At 42.9% G+C, this 20,370-nt stretch overlaps 1 protein-coding gene across 4 annotated transcripts in view; it reads right to left on the bottom strand.

Moving 5' to 3' along the window:
- Nucleotides 1–20,370, bottom strand: part of LOC138748337 (echinoderm microtubule-associated protein-like 1) — a 146,367-nt gene that overhangs the window by 33,659 nt on the left and 92,338 nt on the right. For all 4 annotated transcript variants that reach the window (XR_011347948.1, XM_069908351.1, XM_069908352.1 and 1 more), the window contains 6 exons: nucleotides 19,100–19,234; nucleotides 11,405–11,504; nucleotides 6,083–6,237; nucleotides 4,901–5,026; nucleotides 3,025–3,156; nucleotides 367–434 (listed from right to left, as the gene is read on the bottom strand). Coding sequence is in view for 3 of the 4 variants with exons in the window: in XM_069908351.1 (XP_069764452.1) it covers nucleotides 367–434; nucleotides 3,025–3,156; nucleotides 4,901–5,026; nucleotides 6,083–6,237; nucleotides 11,405–11,504; nucleotides 19,100–19,234 (716 nt within the window). In the remaining variant the exon portion in view is untranslated. The remainder of the gene's footprint in view (nucleotides 1–366; nucleotides 435–3,024; nucleotides 3,157–4,900; nucleotides 5,027–6,082; nucleotides 6,238–11,404; nucleotides 11,505–19,099; nucleotides 19,235–20,370) is intronic.

Here is a 20,370-nt window from a genome sequence, read left to right as displayed (position 1 = left end):
GAGACTTGCTCTTACAATGTCCAACTAAAACACATTCACTACCTCATAATCCACTGAATTGTGCCCACCAGGCAAGTCTAGTATACAGATATCGTGATGAATCCACCTGGTGTGTGAGTGGTGGATTGGTGAACTAACAGCAATCCAATTTTAAACTTAGATTTTTTAAACTATTATTTTATCCTTATTTATTTTAATTTTTATTTATTTTCCTCGATTTTTTTGCCAGTTGCTTATATTCCAGATAACAGGGATTTTACTGTATTTGTGAAATACACCTATCCCAACTTCTGTATATCAGTTATAACATTGGACAAGCTCTGCCAAGCAAGACATTTGTTCACTTATTTACCATCATTGCCTTACCTTGCCGTTTGTGTTCCCACAGCTATAACCAGTCCACTGGGGTGAAAGCCAACTGACTGCATTGGATCCTGCAAAGTAAACAAAAATTGTAAGTTACCCTCTAGAAAACATCATCCATTAGCTTAAGATGGAATTATTAAAAACAAGCTGCTCCAAGGACTCAGACATAGAATTGATTATCTAAGGCAAAGTCTGACTATCTAAGGGCAGAGGAGAAGACCCTTCAGCCCACATTGCTTGTGCTGGACACGATACCTAATTACGCCAAATCCCTTCTGCCCATACCTGCACGTCCGTATGTCTATCCTGAAGCTTCTTAAGGCTACAGACATATCTGCTTCCACCACAACTCCACTACTCTCTGTGTAAAAGCCTTGCCCGTCTACATGTCCTTTAAACTACCCAACCCCCTCCCCCACAATCATCACCAACCCCCTCAACTTAAATGCACACCTGCTGATATTTTTCACCCTGGGAGAAAAATTTTGGCTTCAATGCCTCTCATAATTAGGAAAACATTCTGATTTTCTTTTAAACTGAAGATGCAAAAAAACCTGAAATAAAGCACTGGTGTGATGCATTAGAAACTGGGTGGTCCCATAACCAATGCTCTGCCATTTGAGGTGCTATCACAAGTCTCTAGTTTATCAGTTTCAGTGGGCCCTTTTGTTCTCGTTCATTTCTTCTCTCCCACTCTAAAACAAGAGATAGAGAAGAAAACAGAACATGGACTGGCACTGTTACAGTGATCCAGGTTCAAATCTGGTGCTGTCTATAAAGAAGTTTGCACGTTCTCCCCATGTCTATCTGGGTTATGGTTTTCTCCCACCCTCCAAAAAAATACAGGGATTATAGGTTAATTGGGGTAATTGGATGGCATGGGCCTATTATCAGGCATATAAAAATTCTGGAAATTCTCAGCAGGTCAGGCAGTATCTATGCAGGGAGAAAACAAAGTCAACTTTCAGAAATGAAATCTCAACCATTTCTCTTCCTACAGACATAGACACCATCACTTTTGTTTCTACCTCAACACATTGCCTTTTGTTGTGTTTGAAAGTGGAACCTCCAATCATTCGGAGCTCCACCTCCTCCCAAGCTAGGTTGTTATAGAGTTTTGTACTTCAGGAAGAGATTGAATCATTATTCTCAGTACAAACACTTAATTCACGGGCGAGAAATGGTCTGAGTTGAAAAGCAATATAAACAACATAACATGCATTTGGTGACCTCAGGATAGTTCCTAAGAACTTCACAGTCAAATCACTGCTGCAGTTTAGGCCATCCCTGGGTGATGAACACCCAATTTGAGGACACGGATCAATTATGATACAAACTCTATTGCCTCCTCCTTTGCCCGAGGATGCTGTCAGATCCATGCAATGCATGGAGAAACTTTCAGGTGGAAGAGCCAAGTGCAGAGAGTTGGGTGGAAGCTACGTTTCTGTGAAACAGTACACATCAATCCCTCCTGTCTCTCCAGAACAGAAATCTTGTCCTTAGGTGATCAATTTTATTCTCCAGACATCATAAATTGCATAAAAGAGAACATGCTAGATGTATAAAAAATGAAAAGTAAAAACACAACACTGGAGAAACTCAGCAAGTCAATCAATGTACTTTGTGTAGCAAAGATAAAGATGCATAACCAATGTTACGAGCTTGAGCCCTTCATCAAGGAAGGATCAAAATTTAGGCAAGCTCCCAAATGATGGGGTGGGGGTGTGAGGGGGAGGAGCACAGTCCAACAGGCAATAGATAATAGGTGGATAAGGGAGGGAGGGCACATCCGCAGGTATGGGGGGTGGGGAGGTGGGGGGGGTGAATGGCTATGTGAATGGAGAGAGAATGGGGTAGAGAGCTGGAGGAAAGGCGGCAGAGGAATGAAGAAGAGAGGGAGAATGGGGAGTGGGCTAGCAGAAAGCAGAGAAGTCGATGTTAATGGATCCGGTTGGAGAGGGCCCAGACGGAATATTGGGTGTCGCTCCTCCAATTTACGGGTGGTCTGGGTTTGGTGGGGCATGAGGCCATTTTCAGACAAGTCGATGTGGCAGTGGAACGCAGAACTGAAATCGTTCTCCACTGGGAGGTCCCCGTTATTGATGTGAACAGAGGGAAGATGACCGGCGAACTGATCTCCCAGTCTCTGTCCAGTCTCTGCGACGTAGAGAAGGCCACATGTTGTGTGTATTTTTCTTTTGATGAAAAGCTATTGATGGGGCTTGAGCTACAAAGAGAGGTTGAGCAGGGTTTTATTCCTTGTAGCACAAGACGATGAGGAGTGATCTCAGACATTTGAGGAGGGTGCTATTGAAAAGTTTCAGAAAAATTTAGATGGATGCATGGATAGAATGGATTTTGAGGGATATGGACCAAATGTAGGAAGGTGGAACAAGTTGGGTCCTAAGATCTGTTTCCCCGCTGTTTTGAGTGAGCTCCCATAATTTTATTAAATTCAAAAATCCAATAATAGTAAAAAAGGTTCATTCCTCCAAGCAGCAGGATTAGCTTCTGCTCTGCCTCAATTTTTAGTCATTGTTCTGGGATGCACTTGGCGCCATTATCACGATAACCTGGAGGTACGGTTGTCACACACCTCCAGGCAGCTTTAAAATTTTACAGTACCAAAGAGATCAGGTTTGCTTCTCGCCAACTTACGTCAAGGGCCTTGCTCCAAAGAGGCTGGTGAGACGTGGGATCCCAGAAATGAATGAGCTTGTCCTGCCCACATGTTACAAATTTCTTCTCACTTGGGTGAGCCGAGAGACCCCAGAGCTCGTCAGTATGACCCTGCAACACACAATTAGTATTAACCGGGCCTGGAAGAGAACCGGATTGGCCTGGGGCCCTGCCAGGTCGAGTAGTACCAGGTGCACAAGACAACTACCCATAAAGAGCAACAACAGGGAACTGTGTCGACCCGCGCATGATCCATGCTGGCATTGCCTGGAATTTGGAAATTTAACAAAGCACGGGTGCTCAATAATAGAAACACAAACTGAACACTGTTGGGTGAAGTGGGAGGAAACAAACTCAGCAGCTCACACAGCATCTGTAGAAAGAGAAACGGTCAGGGATTCAGGTCTGGGACACTTGGTCAGTGCTGACCTGAAATGATAACTCAGCACCTCCCTTTCCACAGAAGCTGTCTGACTTATTTTGAGCTTCTGACATGCTGATCAGAATGAAAGGGAGTATTTTGAATCGTGATCAACTCAATTTGGACCGCTGGTGCTGAAAGAGAGAGAAACCTGCATGTTTCAGATTCAAATTCAGATTTATTGTCAGAGTACATACATGGCATTACATACAATCCTGAGATTCTTTTACCTGCGGGCACGGCAGAATTACTACTTAATGGCAGTGCAAAATAATTGTACACAGCATAATAAAGAAATGTAAACAAACTGACTGTACAATGCAGAGAAAAAAAACAATAAAATGCAAAAGTCCTTAAATGAGTCCCTGAATGAGTTTGTGGTTGAGGAGTCTGAATGTGGAGGTCACTTATTTTACCCAGTCACACCCCCCAGTTGGCAGTCAGCTTTCCTTGTCAGTCTGCTATCAGGACTGTTCTTTCAAATTCCACACCCTGCCATTGGAAATTCCCAAGTACAGCAAGATTTAAGGAAAAGATTCATTATCAGCATAAATTGCCCAGCATCCCTTACAGTCAGAGAAAGAGAGTCCCCCCTCAGAGTCACCGAGTGTCTGTGGATTCATCTCTAGCACTCCCACAGCCTCCGTAGCCACAGAGAGTCCAGTCCAAACTATCGGCGACCCGACCTCCAGATCCAAACCTCTGACACAATCTGGAACCCTTCAGCGCCCTCAGTACCTTCTCATATACCAGTTCCGATACCAGGTTCCCCTTCAGCCAGTCTCAAGCTAGTCTCCAGCAGTCCACAGCCTTGTGCGAGTCCCTTGACCACAGTCACCCGCAGCCTACCTGGGTTATTTGCCTCATGACATCAACAGCCCCACCACCTGTGCATTCTTCAGTGAGCCCCCTCACTGGTCTGCCGCCATAGTCACCGCCCTGTGGGTTGTCTCCTCGGCTTCTCCTTCTCAAACAGTGGTGTGGGGGAGGGGGGGTGGTTCTCCCTGTTTCCTGGTGCCCCACTTCCCCAGAGTCTGGAACCCCTCGTAGCTATTGCTGATCATAAGCGCTGCCATCTTGGGCCAAACCCCACGGTCGCGGGATTTTAAAATAAATCACTGTTAGCTCCTTTAACAGGCTGTTAGACCCCACGGGGGGCTGCTGAGACTCTGTTCCCTGCTCTCCAAGGATCCACACCCACGGCAGCGCTGCCATTACAGCCGCTCCGGCACCACCACCATATTTTTATTAACTACCATCGGAATATCCAAGCTTTCGATAATGGCTGAGTCATTGCTACAGTGCTCAGTCATTGCTAATCCTTGCTCCCCCAAACCAGATATATAATTATGCATGAACTTCAAAACCTTGGCAATAGGTTGGATTGACCCAGGTGTAAGGGGGGGGTGAGGGGAATTTTCTATTTCAATGTACCTGTACAATGGGGCAGTATCCGCCACTCAGTGTGCCTTGGAGAATGCAGTTCCTTGTTGTTCCAATAAGTAAGCCATCATTCTTCCCTTCTGCAATCGTTCGGACTGGCCCAAAAGCTTCTGGAACCTGCAGTTTTGAAAAAGGTAGGAGCTAAACAAGCAACAAATGATTTTGATCCCTCTGGGAGTTTAGAAGAGTGAGTGGAGAACTCCTTGAAAGTGGTAAGATTCTTAAAGATTCGAAGGCAATGGTTCCCAACCCTTTTTTTTACCCCCCCTACTGAGTGGGGTATGTGGGTGGGGGGAAAAAAAGGTTGAGAACCACTGTTCTAAGGGGTGAAGTGGCAGTGAGGCTGTTAAACAGGAAAGTCTGCAGGTGCTGGGGTGCAATGCACAAAAGTGCTGGAGAAACTCAGCAGTTTGTGCAGCGTCCGCAGGAAATAAACCTTACAGGCCTAGGCCCTTTGTCAAGGTATGAGGAAAAAGATCAGTGGTTCTCAACCTTTTTATCCCACTCACTTTGCTGAGTGGAAAGAAAAAGGTTGAGAACTGCTACTATAAATGCTGCATCATGTGACCTGCTGAGTTTCTCCAGCACTTTTGGGTATTGCAATGCAGAGAAGCTGTTTCCCCAAGGCGGAGGGGGAGGGAGGGTTCCAGAATAAGGAGCCAACACTTCTGACATGGAGAAATATCTTCCCTCAGAGGGTGACAACTGGTTGGCTGCTGAAGGCATCAGAGTCTCATTGCTCGAGCCCTTACAAAATAGGAATCAATGGATTTCTGCATATTGAGGAATATGAACAATATGGGGAAACTGCAGGAAAGTGGTACATGGAAGAAGCACTTAAAAAATACCACCCCACCAGCCACCTTCTCCCCAATTTCCCTAATCTTCAGTGGGATCCCATCACCAGACACTTCTTCCCTTCGCCTCTCCCCAAGAATTGTTCTCACGGCGGGTCCCTCATCCACTTGTCCCTTCCCACTAATCTCCTCCCTTCCCTTGGCACTTAAAAATGTCACCATATGCTGAGTTCCTCCAGCATTTTGTTTGTTGCTCCTGTTTTCCAGTATCTGCAGTCTTCTTGCTTGCATCCAAAAGTTCACTCCCCTTAGAAAACTAAACCCCCCACGAACATCAGGCAAGGCTGCAGGACATAGATTGGGGTTTGCTATTCACCTCCGTCTCCTGAACCTTGTGGTACTGCCTGTCCCACAGTATGACCTTCCGATCTTTCCCTCCACCTGACACCAGGGTTCCATCGTTCAACACGCAGAGGCTGAATATACCTCCTTCATGAGCCCCCTGAACTGCAGAGCTGATCCTGTTGGTTCCTACATAAAAATGTACGTCGATGAGATTAGAACCAAGTAGCAAAAGATGCACAATACATATAATAAATACAGTAAAACTCCCATTATCTGGCACCTATGGGGATTGGTAGATGCTGGGTAAGTGAATTTGCTGGTTGCTTGAGATTGCATGTTGCAGGATTGGCGGGGTGGCAATTTTAAACTTTTCATAATTTTTTATCTTTTTAATTTCGGCAATTTTTTGCCAGTTGCTTGGATTCCAGATGAGGATTTTACTGTATATTATATATTATTGTCATACACTCAAGTACAATCTACAAGTGCACAGAAATTCTTACTTGCCTCAGCCACACAGGTACGCATGGTACACCAATTAATAATAAAAATTACCACAATGCACCATGAGACAAAAAATGTACAGTACATATGAAAGAACAGAGAAGTAAATAAATACAATGAGATGTAAACAAAAAAGTGGCAAAATGATATCTCAGGAAGACATCAAATTACATTCTACAAAAGCAAATTACATCATGGATATCTTTAATCAACGTCCAAAATTAAGGAAGTATTCGTTTCACTGAAGTAGACAAACTGAAAATATATAACATTAAGATACGATAAAGTTTTCCTCAATGATGATGTGAATTTATATACAGTAAAAGTCCAAAAATCTGGATACCAGAAATCCAGACCACCCGAGAATCTGGTTTAGACAGAACATTAGGGGGAAACTTCTCCACTCAGAGAGTGTTGGGATTGTGCAATAAGATGCCAGCTGACATGGTAAATGCAGACTCAATCTTAAGTTTTAAGAATAAATTGGGTAGATATACAGATGGGAGAGGTCTGGAGGGTTATGGACTGGGTGCAAGTCAATGGAACTAGAGGAATGATGTTTCGGCACAGACTAGAAGGGCCAAATATTTTCTGTGCTGTAGTTTTCTATGATCTCTCGTGTGTGAGTATACATGTGCGTGTGTGTATATGTGCGTGTGTATATGTGTTTATGTGTGTGCATGCATGTGTATGTGTATACGTGTATGTATATGTGCGTGTGTGTATATGTGTGTGTATATATATATATACACACACACACACGAGTGTGCGTGTATGCGCACGCGCAAGCGCGACAGATGCACAGCGGCTACAAGCAACCACGCTTAATACAGGTAATCTTATCAGAAAGAAATTCATTTTCATATTGTATTTTTCTTTTACAATGTTCAATTTTAAACATAATTTCAAGCATTACATGCTCATTTTTGTGGTGAAAAAAGTTTGTTTACATTTTTGTCGTGTTGACTTTATTTTTCTGTAAAACTGCTTGTTTTGATAAATGAAGCTTGCTGTATTTCATAATGAATAAACAATCAAAATTTACCTGTTCATCTCTTCTTTATTCCTCCTTAAATTTGAATTTTAGAAGTATTGCCCGAGAATCCATAAAATCCGAACTGACCCAATCCCCCAGCAGTCCAGATTTTAAGACTTTTACTGTATGAACTTTAAAGGAAATACCAAGGTTTGGTTTGGAAGACAGCAAACAAATCACAGCTGGAGGTACAGCAGGTTAGGAGAGAAATGGACAATCAACCATTCAGGTCAGGACCCTTTCTTATCTATTTCTCTCCACGGATGTTGCCTGGCCTGCTGAGTCTCTCCACCTTACTCAAGATTCCAGCATCTGCAGTTTTTGAGTTTCTCTGCTTTAGAAGAGTCAGTCAAAATTTGATGAAAACAAGAATCGATCAATTCCCCCTTGAATTTGCTCCACCATTCCACAGATGTCCTGATTGAAGCCTCAAACTCAACATTCCCTTCCACCCGAAGCAACCTTTCACCAACTCCTCTGACTGACAAATAATCTTGTGCCTTCATAACATTTAAAAACTCTTCTACCATGCTTCGAGGAAGAGAGATTCAAAAATTCACAGTCCTGGGAGAAAAGTGAAAAACATTGCTACTTTGCTGGTTGGACCTGATTTTTAAACAGTAAATCTTTGTTCTAGATCCTCCATGAGGGGAAACGTCCTCTCCACATACATCCTGGCAACACCTCTCAGAACTTGGGTTTTAGTCAACCTGCCTCACATTCTCCGAAACCTCAGCGATTAGCCTGTCAAACATTCCTCAAAATTGTACAGCTCTCCAGAAACGGTCTCATTAATGCCCCCTTCAACAGAAGCAGAACTCCTTATTTTTTTTCCAATTATCTTATCAATAGACAAGAAGATTGTCAGCTTTTCCAATTACAACATACTGGCTTACTAGCTTTATGTGAATCACATCCACATTTCTCTCTCTCTCACTGTTTTTTATGCTTTTTTAAAATTCAAAGTGTGAAGTGATTGAACCAAATGTGTACCAGAGATGAGAGTTCAGGGGTGGAGAAGGTGAGCAAATTTAAGTTCTTGGGAATCACTATCTTGGAAGATCTTTCCTGGACCCAACGCATTAATGGCATCATGAAGAAAGCATATTAACGCCTCTACTTCCTCAGGTGTTTGCAGAGGTTTAATGAGACCAGAAACCCTGGCAGATTTCTACAAACAAATGTACTGTGGAAATAGTGCTGAACGGCTGCATCACGGTCTGGTATGGGGACACCAATACCTGAGCGTAAAGCCTACGAAAGGTAGTGGGCACAGCCCAGAACATCACAGGCAAAACCCTCCCCACCATCTACGGGGAACGCTGCCGTCGGAGAGCAGCAGCGATCATCAAGGATCCACACCACCCAGCACACGCTCTGTCCTCGCTGCTGCCATCAGGAAAGTGGTATCAGTGCCACAAGGCTCACACCACCAGGTTCAGGAACAGCTGCTACCCCTCCACCATCAGAGTCCTCAACGATAAACTCAATCAGGAATTCATACTTGTGCACTTTATTGTTTGGTTTTTTTTCCTCTCTGTATTGCACAGTCATTTGTTTATATCTACATTGTATACAGTTTTCTTTGCACTACTAATATGCGATAATTCTGCCTGGCCCACAGGTAAAAAAAATTCTCAGGGTTGTATGTGACGTAATGTATGTACTCCGACAAAAAAATCTGAAATTTGAATCTGAATTCATTTCAATAGATAAAATGTTAAGGCAGAATACAATATTAATGGGACTACTCTAACCCGTATGGATGAACTGAGAGATCTTAGGATCCATGTCCACAGGGCACTCAAAGCTTCTGCACAGGTTGATAGTGTTGTTAAAAAGGTGCATAGTGCATTGGCCTTCTTTAACCATGGGGTTGGCTTCAAGAGCCGGGAGATAATGTTGCAGCTATATAAGACCTCATTAGACCCCACCTGGATTATTGCGTTCAGTTCTGGTCAGCTCATTGCATAGCATCCACATCCTTCCAGTAATGAGCTGACCAGAACTGAACGCAATAATCCAAGTGGGGTCTAACGAGGTCTTATATAGCTGCAACATTACCTCCCGGCTCTTGAAGCCAACCCCACATTTGGAGTCCAGAGGAAATTGATAAGGATGCTGCCTGGATTGGAGACCATGCCTCATGAGGATAGGTTGAGTGAACTTGGTGTTTTCTCCTTGACGAGGGGTGGCCTGATAGAGGTGAACTAGATGATGAGGCATTGATCGTGTAGACATCCAGAGGCTTTACCCCCTCCCTCCAAGGATAAAATGGATAACACAAGGGGGGCATAGTTTTAAGGTGCTTGGGAGAAAGTACAGGGGGATGCAAGAGGTAGAATTTTTTCTCAGAGATTGTTGGGTGCACAGAATGCCCTGCTGGAAATAGTGGTGGGGGCAGGTACAATAGGATCTTCCAAGAGTGTATTAGATAGGTGTAAGGAGGGGTAAGCAGTGTGGAAATTCAAAGCAGTTGTTAGAGTAGATTATCAGGTTGCCACAACACTGTGGGCCAAAGGCCCTATACTGTGCTGGAGATTTCTATTTCCCCATTGGCCAGATTTTTCCATTACCTTAAGCTGGAAAAAATGAAGAAAAAGCCACAAGAAATGTTACCGAGTCAGGTGGCCTTGTATTCGAAGGGATGTTTCTCCCTGGAGCATAGAGAAAGGAGTAATCTCATATAGGTTTATAAAAGCACAAGGTTAAAAAGTCATGGTCTTTCTTCCAGGGTAGGGGAATCTAAAATTAGAGGGAGTAGATATAAGGTGAGAGGGGAGCAGATTTAAAAGGGATCTGAGGGGCTCGTTTCTTTACTCAGAGGATGGTGAGGATGTAGAACAGTCAGACAGACTGCTGAGCGCTTCCAGCATTTTCAGATTTTAATTCAAATTCCGAGGATCTGCAATTGCTTGATTTTCAAGATTTTTCAGTGTGGGAGGGAACTCGTGCAGTCAGAGGGAGAACATGCAAACTCCACACTGAAGGCACCAGAAATTGGGATCGCTAGGGTCGTGAGATAGCGAGACGACTGGCTGTGCAACTGTGCTGAATTTAGCAAACAAGTTCGGTGTTCATCGTATCAAATTATTTAATCATAAATATCATTTTTATCATCTTCCACACTTCAGGGAAGATCTATGCAACTTCGTCAAGCTAAATGGCTCTCAACCTCTTTCTTTCCACTAACATACCACCTCTGATATAGGATAACATAGGTGCTCTGTGGTTAGTCAGGGACTACATAAGGTGGTATGTGGCTGGAAATAAAAAGGTTGAGAACCTTTTACCTCAAGAGGGGAACATTTGCATTTTGTGTAGACTTTACAATAATTATTTTTGATAAAAGGAAACTATTCAACCTTTCATTTTTGTTGTTAGCCCTTGGATGAATAAATCCAATAGTCCTGCCCCTCAACTTTTTCCCCAGAGCTCTGTAAATGACAATTGTTCATTCCTCCGTGTTCTTAACCAAACCATGGTAACAGAATGTCACAGCCAAAAGAGTAAACGTAACCATCTGGATGTATTTTGCCTGCTAATTATAGGCATGAGCTGATCTCCTGTGGGCAATGCCTTCCTCTCTGAGTCAACAGGTTGTGTGCTTAAGTTCCACTGCAGAGACTTCAATGTAAAACCCAAACCAATCCTTTCAACTCAGTTCATTACCCAGTCTTTTCACTTGGTTGAAATGTTAAACTTCGCTCGATGCCAAGTTCTTTCAGGGGTTATGCATTTGACAAGTCCCCAGTGAGAGGTTGGGGTTTTGCACATCGATAATTATCAAACTGATTCTGAACAATGCCTCACCTTTACCCCAGATGACCAAATTTCCGCTGGAGTCTCCTGTGATCACATCCCCATTCTCGGAAAAAGTCAAACACAGAACATACTTGGGCTTTTCTTGTTTCTGAGGGACAAAAACAAAATTTTAATTAGTAAAATAATTTAGAACTAGGGGACGCAGCCTCAAGATATGGGGGAATAGATTTAAGACCTAAATGAGGAGGAACTGCTTCTCCCAGAGGGCAGTGAATCCACGGAATTCACTGCCAAAGCAAGTAGTGGAGGCTGCCTCATTCTGTATTTAAGGCACAGATAAATAGATTTTTGTACAGTAAGGTTATAGGGAGTGGAATTCATTAACGTATGAAATGGTAAAGCAAGCTCAATGGGCCAGATAGGCTTCTCCTACTCAACTTGAGTTGAACAAGCAGAAAGCGCCCTGCCAATCAAGACTGACAAAGTGTAATCCAATTGGCTTTGCTCTTTAAGCTATTGCAGGATCAGGGCCAGAGCAAATGTTAGAGGGGGGTGTAGTGCACGTCGAAAGAAGCAAAGACTTGTTGATCCGAACCAAGGCTTTTATTAACAAAAGACTGGAGCGTATCAGATGTAGGTCGACCAGTCAAAATGATCTGGGTCTGGCTAGGAGCAACCCTTTAAGACCTGCCAGTGGGCGTGGCTACACTCTTATCCAATCACAGCCAACCTATACTACAATATACACATATATACATCAGTGGTAGAATCTGTACTATCACATTTACCTGTTCTTTGGGAACTGACCCTGGGGTGAATGGAGGGGCTGTATAAAATAAAACAGGAGATAGAGAAACACTGGTGGGAGGTTAAGGGCTGTAACAGTCGAGGGGGGGGGCCTGATCGTCTGGCGTGACTGCCGTGGTGCTGGGATTGGGGCCGCTGGAGTTGTGTTGCTGGCGGGATCATTGGGTGCGTGCACTGTCTTGCTCAATTCCCCAACAGCATTGTTGACAGGCTGGCCCGATTTGTTGCCACTGCTGGTGGTGGGGTGGTGCTGATCTCTCTGTTCAAGCACGTGACCTACGGGAGAAGGATTTAGAGGAGGTTGGGTTGGGAGTGATGCCAGGTCCGATCCGGCTTGGGCTAGGTCCCTTTCTGAGACGGTGTCCTCCTGCCCGCCCAGGTATTCAATGTATGCATAATGCGGGTTCGCGAGGAGTAGCTTCACCCAGTCAACTAGAGGGTCGTTCTTTGAGTACTAGCTGTGGCGTCGCAGGAGTACAGGTCCAGGAACTATGAGCTAACCCAGCGTGGTTGATCCCGATTCGGATTTCCTCATGAAAGAGAACATCCTTACATGGGGAGTGGCATTTGTCACGGTGCATAAGAGGGAGCGGATGGAATGTAGGGCGCTAGTGAGAACGTCCTGCCAGCGAGCAGTGGAAAGGCCTTTGGACTGGAGGGAAAACGTGACCGCTTTCCAGACAGTGACATTCTCTCTTTCGACCTGCCCATTACCGCATGGGTTATAGCTGGTGGTCCTGCTCGAAGCAATACCACACTCCAGGAGGTACTGCCACAGCTCAGTGCTCATAAACGAGGACCTCCGGGCACTGTGGATATAACTGGGGTTCCCGAAGATGGCGAAGATGCTGTGCAAGGCCTCTATGACTGAGGAGGCAGTCATGTCCGAGCAGGGCACAGCGAACAGGAAGCGAGAGTACTCGTCGATCACTGTAAAAATGTAGGTGTTACGGTTGGTCGACAGTAGGGGCCCCTTGAAGTCCATGTGATAGTACGGATCCTATCACTGGGGGCATTAGCATTTTGGGTGGTGGGGGGGATGCGCAGTGAAACGCTCATAAACTCGCTCAGCGGGGAGGGGGGCTGATGAATGCCAGGACCTACTTATCAATGGAGGGGGAAGCTAGAGAGGGAGAGAGGGAGGAAAGGGAGCATTGAAAAGAAACTGTCCCAATACACCCTAGCTTAATCCTTAGGTCACAGGAGATCAATTGCTGAGGTAAAGCAAGTTTAAAAATGCATTTTATGCAGAAGGAATGCAGCAGTATATTTTTATTAACTCCGATTGTTGCAGAGGGTCAGTGGTGTGCTGCCATATCAAAATTAAAGATGGCGTTCCCAGCTTATTTCATTAACCAGGCAAGAAATAATTGAAATTACTATTTCTTTAATTACTGGTAGCATCAGTGCACCCCACCGTACAACCACTGACACATCATCCAGTCCATGCATGGTAAAATGTTGCCCGCCCCTACCTCAGATCATCCGTCCTTTAAGAGAATGCAGGTAAGACTGAGACACCTGGAGTAAGTAGCTGATAATGAGGCAGTGGCTGACATTCGATCCCATACATCACCAAGAAATTAACAAACTCTCTAAGGCTGAATATTTCTACTGCTTGGGAAGGAAGATTCAAAAGCTGAAAGAGGTCAGGACTGTAAAAACACGATGCTGGAAAAACTCAGCAGGTCAAGCTGTGTATTTTATATGGCATACAGAAACATACACAATCAACATATTGGGCTTGAGCCCTTCATCAATGAGGAGGTCAGGACTGTATTGTGGACCCCTCATTAATTCAATGATGCATAGTTTGAACTTATTCACTGTTGCACAATATTCTGCTCTTGTATTTTGCACTCTCTGCTGTATTTAAGGACTTGTCTGGATGGCAGGCAAAACAAACATTTTCACTGTGCCTCAGTGCACATGACAATAACCAATTCAATTCCATTTATATTGCTCAGAATTCCTCCATCTAATTCAATTTCTAACACACACAGGTAATCTTTGTTGGGGGAGGTTCCTGTAGTGATATAACTCTCCTGACCACTAGAGGGAGTCTGACACTTGATTGTTGGCAGCTTGGGGGAGATTCAAGATGGATGCCTCCACACGGTCTTGTGTGTAGTTGTATAAAGTATAGTTGTTTTAAAAGAACCCGTTTCTTTATTACAATAAAAGAAACGTCAGGAGGTTCCAGGGTGTGACTTCGACCAGCAGACAAAGGCATGCACATAGTTAAACAGTTGCTCAAGAAAGCACTAGATGGTGTCAGATCCTTATCTAGCTCTATTGAGTTACAGAGTTTCACCACTTGAACGTGGCATTTCACCCCCTGAGCTTCTGAAGGGACATAGACTCCGCACCACACTACCCTATTCTGCAGGCCCAAACAAGAACAGAGACGTCAAAGATGTTGAATGGAAACAAAAGTGCCTGCAATGGAGACAAAAAGCAAACTAAGACAAGTCAGCAAGAAGCTTAGGGCCACTGGCATAATGTGACACAGGAAGACTCAGATTCCAACACTTGGGACAAAAAGGCTACTGTTCTGGAGAAAGTAAGTCCAAGATCCTACAATGTCAGCATAGAGGAAGGAATCAAAAGAGCCTCCTGAAAATGCAAGAGACACTTCAGAAAAAGAAAAATGCAGAAGATCCAGCCTTCACAGTAACAGAGGAAACACCACCAGTGCTGGACAGTATGGCCAGTGGAGCCGACACAAGCGCCTGTGTTAATAAGATCCACACGTGTCATCAAAGTACCAGACAGATTGAATGTCTAAAAGTAAAGGAAATGCTCACTTAAAAAGTTTGTGTTGCTGATGTTTGTTTACAATCAGAAGTGGCTTCTCTAACTCATATGTTTTGGTCTTGCCCTTTGTTGGAGAAGTACTGGTTAGATATTTTTAAGACTTTGTCAGCTGTACTGGTTATCAGTTGCAACTTAATCCATTAACTGCTCTCTTTGGACTTAGTTCTCGAAGTGGGACAAGTTCCCTCGTCCACACATCGGGCTGTAGCTTTTTCTACATTGTTGGCTAGAAGAGCGATCTTATTTGAATGGAAAGATTCTAATCCACTCACTTTCACTCAATGGTTCTCTCAAATTATGTCATATTTAAGTTTAGAGAAAGTTAGGAGCCATACTTTTGATACCTCTGTTAAATTTGAAGAAACTTGGTGACCTTTTATAAATTATTTCCACATGATTTAGTTAGTTTAACCATTTTTCCTTCTGGTCTATATTTAATTTTATTTCTTTTCTCTTTGTTGGGGAAGACCAGATGATTAATTTTTGTTAATAAATTCTCAGGGATAAGCTGCCCAGTCTCTTTTTTTTCCCCTTTAGATTAGGTGGGGTTTTATATAATAAATGTTTTTCTTTGTTTTGAAAATTTCAGTTTGAGGAGATGAGAATATATTCGTTAACTGTGGTGTAATCCAATATATAGTGTCATATAGTGATATTATTTTTTCCTTCTTGATTAGGTACTCCTATTCTCCTCATGTATTGTTTACCTATAATATGATTAATAAAAAGATTGAAAAAGAAAGCTGTTTGTGTTTACACTTGTGTTGAACTTTAAATTGAAATGAATACTATATTAGTGTGTCATGTTGTTCGAATAAACATCTCAAGGAAAGGGGATGTACTGAGAGTGCTAATGACACTCCTGACCACTAGAGGGATTCGGACACTAGTTTGTTTCTCTGCTTTAACTATACCCAATGACCTGGCCTCCACAACCAAATTCCACAGATTTACCACCCTCTGGCTAAAGAAATTCCTACACATCTCTGGTCTAAGTAGACTTCCTTCAATCCTGAAAGTGTACCCTCTTGACCTGGACTCTGCCACCATGGGGAAAAAAACCTTTCTACATCTACTCTGTCCACACCTTTCAACATTTATAATGATTCAATGAGATTCCCCCTCATTTTCCTAAATTCCAATGAGTACAGGCCAAGAGCTGTCAAACGCTCCTTATATGATAACCCTTTCATTCCCAGAATAATTCTAGTGAACCTCCTGTGAATCCTCTCAACGTTTTAACTTTCCTCAGTCCTAATAAGGGGGTTGGCTCGAAACCGATCAATCTGCTGAGTTCCAACACAATCATTATTCCTTCAAATTCCAGCTTTTGGGGACTTCTGTGCATCTCTCACTAGTGATGGCAACCGAACAGTTTTTCACTCAACATTTGTATAGTTCACATTATGTCCTTGCCCTCCACCATGCACTGCAAACTTAACTTGTTATTTCTCTGCCTCAGAAGCAAATCATCCACACACAGACACACACAATCAATTGCTGCAGAAGGAATTGGACAGATTAGAATGGCCAGAGAAGTGGTCAATGAGATATAATGTTGGAAAGTGTGCGGTCATGCACTTTGGTAGAAAAAAAATAAACGGGCAGACTATTTTCTAAATGGGAAGAAAACTGGAAATAACCTCCTGCAGGACGGCCTGAAGGTTAAGCTTGCTTGTTGAAATGGAGGTAAAGAAGGCAAATGCAATGCTGGCGTTCAGTTCAAGAGGAATAGAATATAAGAGCAGGGATGTGATGTTGAGGTTTTATAAGGCACTGGTGAGACCTCACTTGGGATATTGTGAACAGTTTTGGGCTCCTCATTTAAGAAAGAATGTGTTGGAGCGGGTTCAGAAGAGGTTCACAAGGATGATTCCAGGAATGAAAGGGTTATCATATCAGGAGTGTTTAACAGCTTTCGGCCTGTATTCATTAGAATTTAGGAGAATGAGGGGGGATCTCATTGAAACATTTTGAATGTTGAAAAGCGTGGACAGAGTAATTGTAGAAAGGTTGTTTCCCATGGAAGGAGAGTCTAGGACAGGGGGTGGGCAACCTACAACCCAAATTTATCTGGCCCAGTGCACGGCTGCCCCCCTCAATGCGAGACTCTCCCCCCTCCCCCCACCAATCCCCCGCATGTGTGACTCCCACCTTCGGTGTGCAGCTCCCCCTGCTCTCGGTGAGGCCTCCCATCCCTCTGCGTAAGACTCCCCCCACCCTCTGTGCAAGATACACCCCCCCCTTCTTACTGCTGTCTGTTTTGGGGTTAGTTATTTTGTTTTCATTGTAACTAAATTTTTTTTTTTTTAAATATTTTATTTATTAGAAAACAAAGTAATTACAATTACAAAATTAAAATATTAACAAATTGTCAAAAACTTCATGGTTACATAAAGAAAAATCCTAAAAGAACTACAAAGAATCCTAAAAGAAAAAGAGTCTAATCACCCCACCCCCCCCCCACCTCATCTACCCCTCCATTTAACCAAATTCTACCCCCCTACTCCCTGAAGAAAGAAGGAGATAAGAATAGCTTCAATCTTTCATTCACTCTACAATACGGAGATACAGCTGCACCCACAACCAGTCTCACATTTTCAAATTTGAGTAGCCCAAATATGGGCTCCAAATCTTTTTAACGGCATAATATTGATCATGTAAATTATGTCATCTGCTCCATTGGTATACAAGACCTCATTTCTGAATGCCATCTTTTTAAATTAAGCTCCATCTGATCTTTCCTTGAAACAGCTATACATTTCCTTGCTACTGCTGGAGCTAATTACAATAACACCATTTGAAATTTGTCTAATTTGTTGAACAAAGCCATTTCAGTCAGTTCTCAAATTAAAAAGATCTTTGGGTCTAGAGAAAATTGTATTTTCAGGATATCCTGCAAACAGTCTCCTAATCTAGCCCCAAAACCCTTAAATTTATCACAAGACCAAACTGAATGGAAAAAGATACCTTTCTCTCATTACAGCGAAAACACAAATCTGAAGCGCTCAGTTTATATCATTTCAAACATTCTGGAGTTAAATGTAATTGGTGTTTAAAATTATAAGTCACCAACCTATACCTAACATTAACTAACTTTGTCATAGTGTCTCTGTTAATCTTCCTCCAACTATCCATGTCAAACTGAATTCCCAAATCCTTCTCTCATTTAAGTCTCGATTTATGCAAATCAATCTTAGGCATTTTCCGTTGTATTAATTTATATATTTCTGAAATAAACCCTTTCTTTCCTCCATCTTGAATCAATACTTCAAATAATGATTCTTTAGGTAAATCCAAATGTCTCCCTCAACAATCATGCAACATTGATTTAAGTTGATAATAACAAAAAGTATTATTAGGAATTTGATATTTTTCCTTCTACTTATCAAACGTTAAAAAACAACTCAATTTTTCTCCTTTTTGACTTTTTCTTTCTATTGTGTCATTTTAATGACTAACTCGTGATTTTTGATGCATTTCCAGATTTGAAGATGGCTTCCCTGACCTGAAATGCATCGTTGTATTAAATCTATTTATTTATTTATTTCATTTATGGTAGCGTGAGTGTGGCCCACCATTCAACCACTGACACACCATCCAGCCCACACATGATAAAAGGTTGCCCACCCCTGGTCTAGGAAAAAAGGCCACAACTTCAGGATTGAAGGGCATCCATATAGAACAGAAAATTCGAGAAATTTCAGCCTGAGGCTGGTAAGTCTGGGAAATTTGTTGCTTCAGGTGATGGTGGAGACCAGGTAATTGGGTGTACTTAAGGCAGAGATTGATTGGCCAGGGCATGAACAGTTATGGGGAGAAGGTTGGGCAGTAGCAATGAGTGAGGAAATGGATCAGCTCATGATTGAATGGTGTGGCAGACTCAGTGGGACGAATGGACTATTTCTCCTCCATTATTCCAAGCTGAAACCATCCCCTGCTCCACCCTCACCTCACACACATCAGGACCTCTGTGCGCCAACTGTCCCCAGTCTGAAGGATGGCACCAGTCTAAACAAGCAGATGCTTTACATCAACAGGACTATTTCAGTGGGACCCACCCACCCAACACCAGGTCCTTTCATCACTCCTCAGCCATCTGCTCCCAACTATATTCACCTCATAAATGCCCTGTTTCTTGGTCAGAGTGTTGCCTTCCATTGTCCAAAAGAAAATGTGCGATTTTCCACACGTAATAATGAGGTTGGTTTCAGTCGGGTGGAAGCTCGCTGCCAGCACGGACTCGTTGGAACACTACAAGAAGACAGAACAAACTATATTCAGAAGGATGCCACAACACCAAAATCCATTTACATCATAGACATTGAATCAATACAAACCTCAGATCCCAATTTAATACATGCTTGCATTTAATACAAGACACTGGTGAGGGCAGATTTCTAGTATTCTGTGCAGTTTTCATCACTAATGACAGGAAGGATATCAATAAGATTGAAAGGGAGCGGAGAACATTACTTCGATGTTGTCGGGACTTCAAGAATTGAGTTATAGGAAAGATTAAACAGGTTGGGACTTTATTCTCTGGAGTGTAGAAGAATGAGGGAGATTTAATAGAGATGTACAAAATGATGAAGGACATAAATGGACTAAATACAAGAAGGCTTATCCACTGAGGTTAGGTGAGACAAGAACTAGCAGTTAAGGGGGGGGGGGAAGTGAGATGAGATGTTTGGGGGAAACACTAGGGGGAACTTCATCACGCAGACAGTGGTGAGAGCATGGAACGAGCTGCCTGCTGAAGTGGTAAATGTGGGTTCAACTTTGACATTTAAGAAAAATTCGGTACTTGGATGGGAGGGGTACAGAGAGCTAAAGTCCGGGAGCAGGTCAGTGGAGATGAGCAGAATAATGGTTCAGAACAGACCATATGGGCTGAAGTGTTCTATGGTAATACACATCATATTAGATAATATTTATTGTAGGTTAATTGGGTGTAAATTGAGCAGCCCAGACTCATGGGCCCAAATAGCCTGTTAGCATTCTGTAAAATTAAATTTAAAAATATAAAATAAAAATTACACAAAATTGCCTTGAGTCTGCCATGAGACAGACAAAGATTCACCATTAGCGTTTCCCAGTGCCCCTTACAGTCAGAGAGCCTCTCCCAGAATCACTGAGTGTTCATGGATTTGCCTCCAGTGCTCCTGCAGTCTCCACAGCCACAGAATCTTGTTCTGTTCAAACCATCTGTAACTTGAGCCCAGATCCAAACCTCTGGCACGATGAGGAAGCCTTTTTTTTTTAAAAAGACTTTGTGTTATTCAGAAGAAATTTTAAGACAAGCCTTTTATCCCATACAAAGCCTGAGAGAAGTATAGCAGTCTCCAGATATAATAACTTGAAATCATACAGCTGTTTCTTTCTGATAA

This window comes from Narcine bancroftii, chromosome 13 (assembly GCF_036971445.1).
Source record: "Narcine bancroftii isolate sNarBan1 chromosome 13, sNarBan1.hap1, whole genome shotgun sequence".
Classification (NCBI taxonomy): Eukaryota; Metazoa; Chordata; class Chondrichthyes; order Torpediniformes; family Narcinidae; genus Narcine; species Narcine bancroftii.
The sequence above is the reverse complement of the archived record's forward strand: the minus strand, read 5'-3'. Positions and strand labels throughout refer to the sequence as shown.